Source organism: Podarcis vaucheri (genome assembly GCF_965113315.1).
Source record: "Podarcis vaucheri genome assembly, chromosome: 16".
Classification (NCBI taxonomy): Eukaryota; Metazoa; Chordata; class Lepidosauria; order Squamata; family Lacertidae; genus Podarcis; species Podarcis vaucheri.
This window is the reverse complement of record NC_138754.1, coordinates 26,931,834-26,944,500: the sequence shown is the minus strand read 5'-3', so window position 1 is coordinate 26,944,500 and position 12,667 is coordinate 26,931,834. Positions and strand designations below refer to the sequence as shown.

The 12,667-nt window shown below is 45.1% G+C and overlaps 3 protein-coding genes and 1 long non-coding RNA gene across 6 annotated transcripts in view; 2 read left to right on the top strand and 2 right to left on the bottom strand.

Annotated features, from left to right (window-relative positions):
* The window catches only part of LOC309521117 (uncharacterized protein), a 184,987-nt gene that overhangs the window by 49,765 nt on the left and 122,555 nt on the right, over positions 1-12,667 (top strand). The gene's annotated exons all lie outside the window — the stretch shown is intronic.
* The window catches only part of HNF1A (HNF1 homeobox A), a gene marked incomplete at its 5' end in the record, with an annotated part of 44,571 nt that overhangs the window by 30,136 nt on the left and 1,768 nt on the right, over positions 1-12,667 (bottom strand). Inside the window, 2 exons of the mRNA XM_082203205.1 lie at positions 9,551-9,604; positions 9,750-9,780. The remainder of the gene's footprint in view (positions 1-9,550; positions 9,605-9,749; positions 9,781-12,667) is intronic.
* LOC309521340 lies at positions 1,893-7,895 on the bottom strand. The gene is made up of 2 exons (XR_014214628.1): positions 4,672-7,895; positions 1,893-3,158 (listed from the first exon to the last, which is right to left on the bottom strand). It is a non-coding gene; the product is annotated as an uncharacterized lncRNA (long non-coding RNA).
* Positions 7,991-12,667, top strand: part of SPPL3 (signal peptide peptidase like 3) — a 36,171-nt gene continuing 31,494 nt past the window's right edge. Inside the window, exon 1 of the mRNA XM_082203368.1 lies at positions 7,991-8,394. Within this exon, the coding sequence (XP_082059494.1) occupies positions 8,372-8,394 (23 nt within the window). The 5' untranslated portion in view covers positions 7,991-8,371. The remainder of the gene's footprint in view (positions 8,395-12,667) is intronic.

Sequence of the window (12,667 nt, the reverse complement as noted above, 5' to 3'; positions counted from 1 at the left end):
TTTCTGTCTGATCTAGCAGGCTCTTCTTATATTTTAAGGAAGCGACAGGACATGCCCAGTTCAAAACAAAGAATTATGTATGCAGTTAAACTATCAAAGGTCCAGAGTCCAGACCATGGGTAGGCAAACCAAGGCCCGGGGGCTGGTCCAGCCCAATTGCCTTTTAAATCCGGCCCGCAGCAGTGGCGTAGCGTTGGGGGTGCAGGGGGGGGCGGCCGCACCGGGTGCAACATCTGGGGGTTAGGGTTAGGGGGTGCAAATTACTTACCTTGCCCCGGGTGCTGACAACCCACGCTACGCCACTGGGACAGTCTGGGAATTAGTATGTTTTTACATGAGTAGAATGTGTCCTTTTGTTTAAAATGCATCTCTGGGTTATTTGCGGGGCATAGGAATTCGTTCATTCCCCCCCCCCCCCAAATATATAGTCAGGCCCCAGACAAGGTCTGAGGGACAGTGGCCCCCTGCTGAAAAAGTCTGCTGACACCTGGTCCAGACAGCATTGAAAGCAGACAGGTCTTTTATCACCTCAATGCCATCATGAGCACAAGTCACTGTGACCCACGATAAAATGGACTTTGGAGGAGGGGCTCAAAGGCTGCTACTCAAGTGTTAGATTCAGTTCCCTGTTAAAAAAGGAAGGCACGTTGTGTACTGACCTTTCCATTCTCTAGGAGAGGAATCATTTCAAACCCAAGCAGCCTCAAACAAACCCAAGTGCCCTTAACTATCAAACCACTAAAATTGGTTCCCACTGATGAATCAACCTGTAGCTGGTGCCCCAAGGCAAGCTTGCAGCCTAGCAGAGCTGTCTCCTCCAGAACTACTCTCAAAGCAGCCCTGCTTACGTCAGCAGTAAAACAAGTGCAAAATGAGCAGCAGTTAAAAGACATGTGCAAAATTGTGAAACTTGGGCTCCAGCCTGTTTCATTTCTGGTCCCCCCCCCCCAATCTTCCTTCAATGTGGGAAATATTCATTTGCCATAGGCCAGACGACGAGCCCAGTTTCCATCCTGTCCCAGTGGGGGGAAAAAGACTGCTGAGGAGCAGCAGATGAGGCTTAACAGTGTTTAAAGTAGATGAAGCAATTCCACTCATTATCATTATGGTAATAATAGTAATTATGCCATTAACCTTTCTAGCAACTTCCCCAAGAGAGCCAGCGAGTGCTGTAATGCTGACACATCATAATGATGCTGTGGTCATACAGGCTGCAATCTTCAAACCACTTACTCTGAAGTAGTCTTATTAAAGTCCCTTGGACGCTTCTCAAGGGTAAGAAGTGGGAAGAGACTGTGTTTAATGTGTTCACTTCAGGGTTCTGGAGTGATAGGGAGTGTGCATCCTCTCTCTGTGTGTGTTGTGATATCTTTTCCAGCCCCTCCTCTTTGATAGACAGAATCATTTGGTGGGTGTGGGAAGTGCATTATTTTTCTGTATTATTAAAACTGCAGAAATGGCAGTTCTACTGGGTTTTATCCAACTAAATTTTTTCGCAGAGTAGATCAATTGAAATTAATGGGCCCAAATTAGTCTGAGCATTAATTTCAGTAGACCTACCCTGAGGGCACTTGACTATCACTATCTTCAGTTGTATTGCAGCAAATTAAGGGTGCATAATGAAAGCTGATTTGGAGCGCAAGAGCCTGCTAGTTAAGGCCAAAGGAGAACTCACCCAGCTCAGCACCATTCTCACAGTAGCCAAGCCGATTCCCCAAAGAAAAGCCCTCGACCAGGACCAGAGAACATCAGCACTACTCTCCTCAATTGCGATTCCCAGCAAATGGTTTTCAGAAGCATACTGCCTCCTAGTATTATCAACCTTGGTGAAAGTCAGTGTAAAGAGAGAGAAAAATGACAAAAAAGTTTTACTTTTTAAAAAATACAATACATTGTTTAAATTGAAAAATATTTATTTCATTACAGATAATATAAATCTGTATATATGATATGATATTATAAATTTATGTCTTCTTCTTCTTCTTCTTCTTTGAATTTATATACTGCCCTATACCCAGAGGCCTTAGGGCGGTTCACAGAACAAAATCAAAATATAAAAGCACAAAATATATACAGTGGACCCTCTGGATACAAATTTAATTCATTCCAGGGGTCTGTGTGCACTCCAAAAAAGCCGTATCCAGACGTGCCTGTTCTGCACATGTGCGGCCGGCAGGAGCCCGCTCCTGTGCAGGTGTGGCTGCCGAAAGCCTTCCCGTTACTTCCGGGTTCGCTGCGTGTGTATCCTGAAGAATATGCAACCAAAGAGGTACGTAACCTGAGGTTCCACTGTAATCGAAATAAAAACAACCCAATAACTTCCCCTCCAAAAAACACCCACATTTTAAAAGGGCATAGGATATCAGTCAAATCAACCAAAGTCCTGGTTAAAAAGGAACTTTTTTGCCTGGTGCCTAGAAGTATATAATGAAGGTGCCAGGTGAACTTCTCTGGGGAGAGCATTCCACAGATGGGAGCCACTGCAGAGAAGGCCCTGTTCTCATGTTGCCACCCTCCGGACCTCTCTAGAAGGAGGCATATGAAGAAGGACCTCAGAAGATGATCTCAGGATCTGGGTAGGTTCATATGGAAAGTAAAATCCTTGAGGTATTGTGGTCAAGGCTTTATAGGTCAAAACCAGCACTTTGATTTGGGTCCGGAAACTAATTGGTAGCCAGTGCAGTCGGACCAGGATCGGTGTAATATGCTCAAACCGTCTTGCTCTGGTGAGCAACCTGGCTGCTGAATTCTTCAGTAGCTGAAGTTTCCGAACCATCTCCAGAGGCAGCCCTACGTATAACGCAGGGCAGTGATCTAACCTTGGAGTAACCAGAGCATAGACAACAGTAGTTAGGCTATCCCTGTCCGGATAGGAGCGTAGCTGGGCCACCAGCCAAAGCTGATGGAAGGCACTCTGGGCCACTGAGACCACCTGAGCCTCGAGCGACAGCAAAGGATCCTGGAGTACCCCCAAGTTACAAACCTGCTCTTTCAAAGGAAGTGTAATCCCTTCAAGACAGGTGACCTCCCAGCCATCTGGTCTAGAGAACCAGCCACTAACAGTGCCTCAATCTTATCTGGATTTAGTTTCAGTTTGTTGGCTTTCTTCCAGTCCATTACCGAGGCAAGACACTGATCCAGCACTTCCACTGCCTCACCTGCAGATGTAAAGGAGAAATAGAGCCGAGTGCCATCAGCATACTGCTGACAATGTACTCCAAATCTCCGGATAACCCCACCCAGTGGATTCCTGTAGATGTGGGATAGAATTGAGCCCTGTGGAACCCCACACTGTAGGTTCACACAGCTGAAAAGCATCCCCCAAGCAACACCCTCTGGGAACGACCATCCAAGTAGGACTGGAACCACTGCAAAGCGGTGCCACCCACCCTAGTTTGGACAGTCACTCCAGAAGGATACCATGGTCCATGGTATCAAAAGCTGCTGAGAGGTCGAGAAGAATTAACAGGGACAGGTTTCCCTTGTCTCTCTCTCAACAGAGGTCATCATAAAGGGCAACCAAGGCAATTTCTGTGCCAAAACCGGGCCTAAACCCCAATTGAAATGGATCCAGAAAATCAGTTTCTACCAAAAGCACCTAGATCTGGTCTGCGACCTCTTGTTCAGGAAAGGAAGATTAGCAACTTGCTGGTAGTTACTTAGGTTTTCCGAATCCAGGGAAGGTTTCTTAATGAGTGGTTTTACCACTGCCTCTTTCAAATAGGCAGGGACCACCCCCTTTCTTAAACAGGCATTGATCACCTCCCTGGCCCAGCCAGCTGTTCCTTCCCTGCTGGTTTTTATCAACCAAGAGGGGCAAGGGTCTAGAGTGCCAAGTGCTTGCCTTGACTGATCTGAGCACCCTGTCCACATTCTCGAGCCTTACCAGCTGAAATTCATCCAACACAACAGGACTAGACTGTACTCTGGACGCCCCATGAGATTCATCTGCTGTAACAGCAGTCAAGGTCTTGGTGGATGCAAGCAATTAATATAACTAATAATTAATATTAGTTATATTAACTATTAAATTAATTCAATTAGATATATTAAGTATATTATTTTTATCTTACCAGTAGATACAGCATTGTGGGGGGAAATGTACATAAAAGAAAAGCATGTTTTTGGAGATCAGAGTCCCTTGTAAAGAAGAGTATCTAACAACGCCCCACCCCAATGAAATTTAGAGAATCTTCAACAAAGGGGGATACCTGTTGGCATCTTTTGAAATTAAAGAGACAAAACCTGAGTCAAAACTGCAAATGAATTCACTATCCCTGAAACTAAACCCATGGCTAAAGCCATATAACTTTTTGGGGAAGTCTTAATAGCTGTCAAAACTGATCTTCCTTCTGGTGTCTTGCAGGTGCTGCCTTCTGTAGCCTGAATTCCAATTGTATTTGGCTGTATGTCATCTGCATTGGCATCTTTTGTACCATCAAATGCGTCACTTAGAAATTTAAACCACCTGACACCTGTCAAATAACTGTGCAATCGTTTAAAGAAAACACTTCTTTCTCTGTAAAAATGGTTAAGAGTGATGATACTTCTGCTTATTGGCAGAATATGACTACAGACTTGGTGACTGACTTTAATGGCAATGTAGAATATGCCCACCATTATAAGAGTACAAAGGGTGACGTTGGGCCAGCCACTGCCTCTTAACCTTACCTACTTCACAGGGTTGTTGTGAGGAAAAAATGAGGAGGTGGAGAACTATGTGTGCCACCTTGACCTCCTTGGAGAAAAAGATGGGATACAAATGCAGTAATAAATAATCATGTTTTAAGCAGTCATTGCAATTGTTCCTCTTAAACTAAGTGGGTGTCCAGAGATCCAGAACAAGGCTGTGTATACTTCTGGTCGCTTCACCTGAAAAAGGTTATTGCAGAATTGGAAGAGGTTAAGAAAAGAGCAATCAAAATGATAAAGGGGATGGAGCAACTCCCCTATCAGGAAAGACATCAGTGGTTGCAACATGATAGAAGTTTATAAAATTATGCATGGGATCGGAAAAGTTGATAGAGAAAGGTTTTTCTCCCTCTCTCATAACACTAGAACTTATGGACATCAAATGAAACTGAATGTTGTTAATATTTAGGACAGAGGAAAGCACATTATGGAACTTGCTCCTACCGGAGGCTGGGATGACCACCAACTTGGATGGCTTTAAAGGAAGACTGGACAAATTCAATAAGGCTATCAATGGCTATTAGTCACAATGGCTATGCTCTAGGAGGCAATAATATTTCGGAATGCCAGTTGCTGGAAATCTTAGGAGGGGAGAGTGCTCTCGTGCTCAGGTCCTGCTTGCAGGGTTCCCACATGTATTTGGCCTGCCACTGTGAGAACAGGATGCTGAACTACACGGGCCATTGGTCTGATCCAGCAGGCTCTTCTTGTCTTCCAAAAGAGAGCCAGCGTGGTATAGTGGTTAAGAGTGGTGGACTCGTAATCTGGTGAACTGGGTTCGATTCCCCGCTCCTCCACCTGCAGCTGCTGGGTGACCTTGGGCTAGTCATACTTCTCTGAAGTCTCTCAGCCTCACTCACCTCCCAGAGTGTTTGTTGTGGGGGAGGAAGGGAAAGGAGATTGTTAGGTGCTTTGAGACTCCTTAAGGGGAGTAAAAGGTGGGATATCAAGTCCAAATTCTTCTTCTTCTTCTTCTTAATTGGAGAGTCCTTGTCACAGACTCTAGAGAGCTTTAGGGGGATCAGGACCAAAGGTTTACATATTTCCAAAATCCTCTTTCCCACTGTATAATGCAGCTTCCTATGTTCCCATCGTTTAAACTACACCATTGCATTGAATCTACACCTAGAAGGCCTATGTATAATATACATAGGCTGAAGGAACAGCTCGTCCACTTTGTATGCCAGCAGCATCTTTGGATATAGTTCTGCGCTTCCAGTAAATGTGAAAAATATTCGGGAAGCACAAGTAGGGAGGAAGGACAACACAGTTCACTGGTCTTCACTGATGGCTGTGGAACGAAAGGAACGCAAACAAGTAGGAGAGCCAACAAATTATAGGTTTCTTCCAATCCTCTTTCCTGCTGAGTTCAACAAGAGCAATGCTGAAACTGAGGAGGAGGAAACTGACAGCTAGTTCCAAAAGAGAAGGCAGGCAGGTGGGAGCTGGCTGAGAGAGGAATATGGTTGGTGGGGCAGTACCCCATTTGCCCTAATGGACCAGCCTCCACTGTTCACCCACCATCTCTTAGAACGGAGTAAATTTAAATAAAAACCCAAATTGAAGCTTAAAAACAAAATCACACATATGGACATCTCCAAAGCCTACAATCAGATGTTTCAGCTGCTGTGGATGCCGATAAGAAGAGCTTACTGGATCAGGCCCAATGGCCCATCTAGTCCAGCATCCTTTTCTCACAGTGGCCAACCAGATGCCCCATGGAGAATCCCACAAAGCAGGACCCCAGTACAAGAGCGTTTTCCCCTCCTGCGATTTCCAGCAGCTGGTATTTGGAAGCATTGCTGCTGCTGCCGGAGGCAGATGATAGCCATCATAGCTAGTTCCCATGGATAGCCCTCTCCTCCATGAATTTGTCTAACCCACTTTAAAAGCCATCTAGGTTGGTGGTGGGTCGCAGGTGGTGCTGTGGGTTAAACCACAGAGCCTAGGACTTGCCGATCAGAAGGTTGGCGGTTCGACGGGGTGAGCTCCCGTTGCTTGGTCCCAGCTCCTGCCAACGTAGCAGCTCGAAAGCACGTCAAAGTGCAAGTAGATAAATAGGTACCACTCCGGCAGGAAGGTAACAGCGTTTCCATGCACTGCTCTGGTTCGCCAGAAGCGGCTTAGTCATGCTGGCCACATGACCTGGAAGCTGTACGCCCGCTCTCTCGGCCAATAAAGCGAGATGAGTGCCGCAACCCCAGATTCGGTCACGACTGGACCTAATGGTCAGGGGTCCCTTTAGGTTGGTGGTAAGTTCCGTAGCACCACGTGCTCACTAGACGACCTTAGGGGCCAATTGTGAACTCTCAGCCCAACCTAGCTCATAGGCTTGTTGTAGGGATTAAATGGAGAGAACCATGTATGCTGCCTTTGAGGAAAAAGCAGGATGCAAAGGTAACAAATATAATACAATACTGCACTATGCTATAAAGTTATTGTAATTGTTTTAGATTCTCCTAGATTTTTAAAAAAATCTGGTTTCTTTTTTATATATATAGCAATTTTATTGAAAGTTCTTTTAGCATTTTAAAAGACAAAAATTCAAACTCATTTACAAGAAAATAGCAAAAAACGATTATCCCTAAAAAGAAAAATAATAAAGAAATAATATAAAACAATCTTTACAAAAAACAATTGATTTTTTAAAACGCTGGTTTCAATGTATATATATGTGTGGTTTTTTGCTTAACATATTTTAATTTGCTATGGCAGAAAAACACCGCCTAATAAATTTAATAAATAATAGTAACAATGCTATATAATGTATATTGCCAGCTCATATATAAACAGAACAATTTGTAAACAGCACGTGCTAATAACAAAGCAATACTAATAATTTTCGCTGGTGCGAGTGAGAGAAACAGCCCGCCCGCCTGCATTTTCCGAGGAAGCTTCGTCGATTCCCGGCGGGGGAAACAAAAAAGAATCCCTTCTATCCACCGCGGGTAGATTCCGCGCAGGCGCAATGAGATCATCTTCATCATCCCCGCCCCCTCTTCTCCTTAAACTCGCCTCCATCTGCCGGTTCACCTTCATCCCAACAATATCCCACAGCGTGCTGCGCGCCGGGCCTCCAAACAAACACATAAAGACGACAAAAAACCCGTCTCTCTCCCCTCTCTCTCTGCCGCCTTCCTCAAAGGCTGCTGCGTCGAAACACGTGAGCCTGTTGTGAGCACGTGACCCGCCAGCGTCGCTAGCCTGGCTTGGTGCGCGCGCGCTACCTATCAAGCCCCGCCCCCTCGCGCTCGCTCCTCCTCTCTCCCCCCCCCCGCCGCCCGAGGACGCGCGAGCGAGCAAGCGCGGTCTCGCCTTCGGAGTTGTTCGTTGGCTGCCCGTTCCCCCTCACACACCTCGGCCAGCGCCGCCGCCGCCGCCTCCTCGTCGTGGTAGCCGTCGGTCATGAGGCCCGCCCGCCGTCGCTGGAGCGCGGCCCAGCTGCTGCCGCTGCGGTTCGTGTGGCGCGGCTGCCGCTGAGGCGTCTCCGCCCGGGCGGAGGGGGTTCCCTTCTTCGCCTCTCAGCCGCCGCCGCCGCCGCCGAGGCCGCCATGTTGGGCCGGGAGCCGCAGCGGGACCGCCGCTGAGCCCTCTGAGAAGGGGAGAGGGAGCCAGGAGGACACGACGAAGACGACGACGGGAAGGACGAGGAGGGAGAGGAGCGGCCGGCGCCGGCGCCATGGCGGAGCAGACCTACTCCTGGTGAGGAGGCGCCGCTGCTGCTAGGCCTCTCCCGAGTGGGGGAGCATCTCTCTGCCTGCCTATGGAGGGGCTTCCATGGAATGCCCATCCCCGCCGCCGCCATGGGAGCGAGAGCTCTCGGCCTCAAAAGCAGGCTCCGGCCCTTGGCTGAAGGGAAGAAGAGCGAGCGGGGCAGGTCTTTCCCCCATAGGAATAGTTTTCTCCCCACACCCCCCTGAGCGAGATGGCTCTATATTCTACTACTGCTGCTGTTAAAGGCACAGGAGAAAAGGCCCGTGGGGAAGTTGGCATCTAGCAGCCGCCACCCCTCCTTTCTCTTTCTCTCCCCTCCTTTTCCTGACCTACCCCGCTTTAAACCCACCAGCTGGACCCGAAGGATGCCTCCTACAATGGACGTTCATTGCTGTGCATGAGGCGATAGGACGTAAACAAGCAGGAAAGATCTGCCCAGGGGAAAGGCCGAGATGCAGCAACCTGTTGAGAGGTTGGCAGCCTTGCGCACCCCCCACCCCCAAGTTTATTTCGTCCAAACTTGACACTGTGTCAGAGAGAGAGAGCGAGCAGTGGGATCTGTAGGATCCTGGCAAAGCTGCCCTTGCAGGTTCCTGTGAGTGACTTGGCAACCTCACTTGCCTCCTTTTTGGGCTGTTTGTGTTTTGGAAGTATCAAAGCATACTATGGGGGTGGGATTCATGCATAGTTGTCTCCTAATTCCCAAGTTCTTGAAAAGTAGCCATGTAATAATGATCTTTTGATAACTTGAACATTTTACAAATTACTGTGAAGAGCCTCCTGATTCAGATGCATGAAGTAAGTGGGCAGTGGTGTTTGACTGGTGTGTATTCAGTATGTGTTTATGCATCTTGCAAAATCTGATTCTCATACCATGAAAAAATTTACAAGTGTATATATACACTAGTTTCACTCCTCCCCGCGGTGCTTGCTACAGAAGATCCTGTTACAATAAACTACTTGGGTTTTAAGGCACCACACAATCCCAGGTGCACAACGTTGGGGTGGTGATGTATTTCACCACTTGCTAGGCTGAATTAGAGACACCTGTCTGTATGGTGCAATCTATTTTGCCATCAACCAGTTATTTAGAAGCCTGGTCGTGAAAGAGCACGAATGTGTCTCTGAGAAGATAATTTCTTACATTAAAAATGCGGAAGTGTAGAAGCATCTTTCTCAGGGTTCAGGTGCAGTGTACCTGGATTAAAGGAAGAAGACAAATACTATAAGCTTACGTTGTCTTGATGATGTGGTGGTTATAATTTGCTTGGTCATGGGGACAACTCCAATATCAGCTTTTGGTGAAGGGCGGGTTGTGAAATATTCTATAGTTTGTCACACACCTTGCAGATGTGGTCATGTTCTGATGTCTCCCTGCTGTAATAGAAGAGATTGTGTTTGAAAAAAAGCATTCCTATTTCTTTGCATATTTACTGAAAAGTAAATATCACTTATTCTTGAGCAGCTATGCATAGTTGCAGCCTGACCCGAAGCAGATTTGCTTGGGATGTAAGTCCCATAGGCTTGAATGCAATGTGGATGGATAACATTGGAGCTAATGTTACACAAAGTGCTTAAGGGAAAAAAAACTGTTGTTGGCTAAATAAGTGTTTTCTACTTAGTGCCTTCTATTATACATTATCTTTGTGATCATTGCAACAACCTACTAAGTCATGTTAGGTTGATATGAGCACTGACTGAAAGTTCTCAACCTATATAGGATGGAGTTGGTTTCTTATCAGACATGGTTATTATCCCACAGTAGGAGATTAAGTGAATGACCTGAGTTGGACTGTCTAGGGACTTCTGGCTGAAGTAAAATTTGAACTAGGGTCTTGGTGGTTCATATTCTTAGTCCCTTTGCTAAACTAAAGGGCTAGCTAGACTTACTTTCAGTTTGTAACAGTTGCCAGCCAGATGCCTCTGAAATTGCACAAGAGGGTGTGGTGGGAGTACCATCTTCTCTTCCTCCTAGTATCTGGTACCCACAAGCACACTTCTTCTAAATATAGTGTTTCATAATAAAATTGCAGGGAGCTAGGTTTTAAAGTGATGTGATCGTCCAAGAAATGGTGTGTGAATTCTGGATGATGACTTAGATGGGGAAGATAATGGTTCAAATCAGCTTTTAACTATGAACTTTATTGGTTGGTCTTGGGCACATGGCAGTGACCTGGTTCAGATGTTACAGATAGCCGCCAATCCATGTTTAATGGTTAGGCTCGTGTCTTGGACTTCTTCCTTCACTTTGCTTTGCTATAACTATAGTTTGCTGTGATGCCCAAATCAGGTAAACTGGGATGGGGAACCTGTGGCCCTCCAGAGGTTGCTGGATGCCAACTCTCATCAGCTCCAGTCAACATGGCCAATGGCCAGGGATGGTGACAGGTGTAGTTGACCAACATCTAGAGGTCTAAAGGTGAGCCAACCTTGAGGTAAGCTATGGTTATTGCAAACCAAAGTTTGCTTCCAAATCAGATTTCTAACTATAGTTTCTGTTTTGGTGTGGAAGCAAACCAATAGCTGTAACAAACCAGGGATAATTGATGGGGAGATGTGATATTTCATTGAAAGTGTCTACCCTTGACTGATGTATATTCTGAATAGTGTCCAAATAGCTCTTATGTGCATCCTGGTATTAAATAAAATGTAGAAGGAAGGATATGTGTGCACAGCTTTTTCAGTGTACTGGGGGTGCTGAAGAAGCAGGTTTCCTGATGGTATGGAAAAGCCAGTAATGTGGGTTTTCTAGATTCAGGTAGGTAGCCATGTTGGTCTGATGCAGTAGAAATATAAAATAAAAAAAATTGTCCAGTAGCACCTTAGAGACCAAGTAGGTTTGTTCTTGGTATGAGCTTTCGTGTGCATGCACACTTCTTCAGATACTTCTTCAGGTGTCTGAATAAGTGTGCATGCAAATGAAAGCTCATACCAAAAATAAACTTAGTGGGTTTTCTAGAATTTTTTTCTAGAAAGCCTCCAAGGCAATTTTACACAGAGCTAAGTGGGCCTTGTTGAGCATGTTTAGTTGACTTGCATTTATATATTTATTTACAGCACTATTACTGTACATGCTGTTTTACAAAGAACAGGTATGACAGGTCTCAAGCCCAAAGGGGCTTACAGTCTAAAATAGACACAAGGAAACAACAAAGGAAGGGGGTTGGAAATGGAAGGCACAGGATTGCTTTAATGACATGTGCTAGTGGGGTGATGAAAAGGTTTACCAGGAAGGTTGAGTTTTGAGGAGGAATGGAAAAGAGGCAAAGTCATAAACCAAAGTAAGAAATAAGGTCATGCTAATTTTGCATCCTTAATAAACACATGAAAAGCTTCCCCCACAAATAGCCAAAAGTAGTTGAATTGAAATATTAGGCTTCCCCTCCCTCAGTAATGTTCACTTGGCTGCAGTCCTATAGGCATGTGTGATTTAAATATGATAATCAAACAAATTCAGAGGCTTATGTGATTTTTTTATTGGAATACTAAGATGTAATAGCTTATACATCCCTTACATAGTTTAGATTTTAAATCAAAAATTGAAGACACTGAAAACTGTTTAGCGTACTAAAATCAACTATGTTCCAGTCCAGACACCAGTCCAAAAACCGCAGGTCAGGGGTTTTTTTTTGAATTTGCAAGGAGCTTGTGCATGAAGCACCCTTACTTTTGAGTGCAGTTTTTTACCTATGAAGGCGCCCTTTGGCTGCTCTCTCAGCTTAAGGGAGACATGGAGTAGGCAGTTTAAGGAGGTATTTTGATTTAAGGTTAGTTTTAAAATTTGTTTTATTTTTCTTGTATCTGTTTACTGTACATGACTTAGAGACTGAAGTGTTGAGTGGTATATAAACTGGGGAAATAATAATATTAGAAAGCATGAATAGCTCTTCACAGAAATATATATGATTTCTAGGGGAAAGCATTAATTAAAATTGTAGTTTTAGATCTAAATAATATTGTAGGCATTTCAGTTGCCCAGTCTGATTTGTTATATTACTAACTGACTTCCTGAAATAGACATGGATATTGTTTTGCCAAAAATATAGCAATGAATTTTCTTCTAAAAAAAGAGCCCCCCCCCTTAAATCACTGGTCCTTATGCACATACACCTCTTACACGTGCAGGATCTATTTATAACCTGAATGTAAGTAGTGGGTGGGAGCTGTTGCTATGATCCCACTTCCCTCCATTCAAGTGTGCATTCATTATCCTCAGCTTGTCATCTGAAAAGGACTTACGGTTTGCAGTAGCCATGATTTG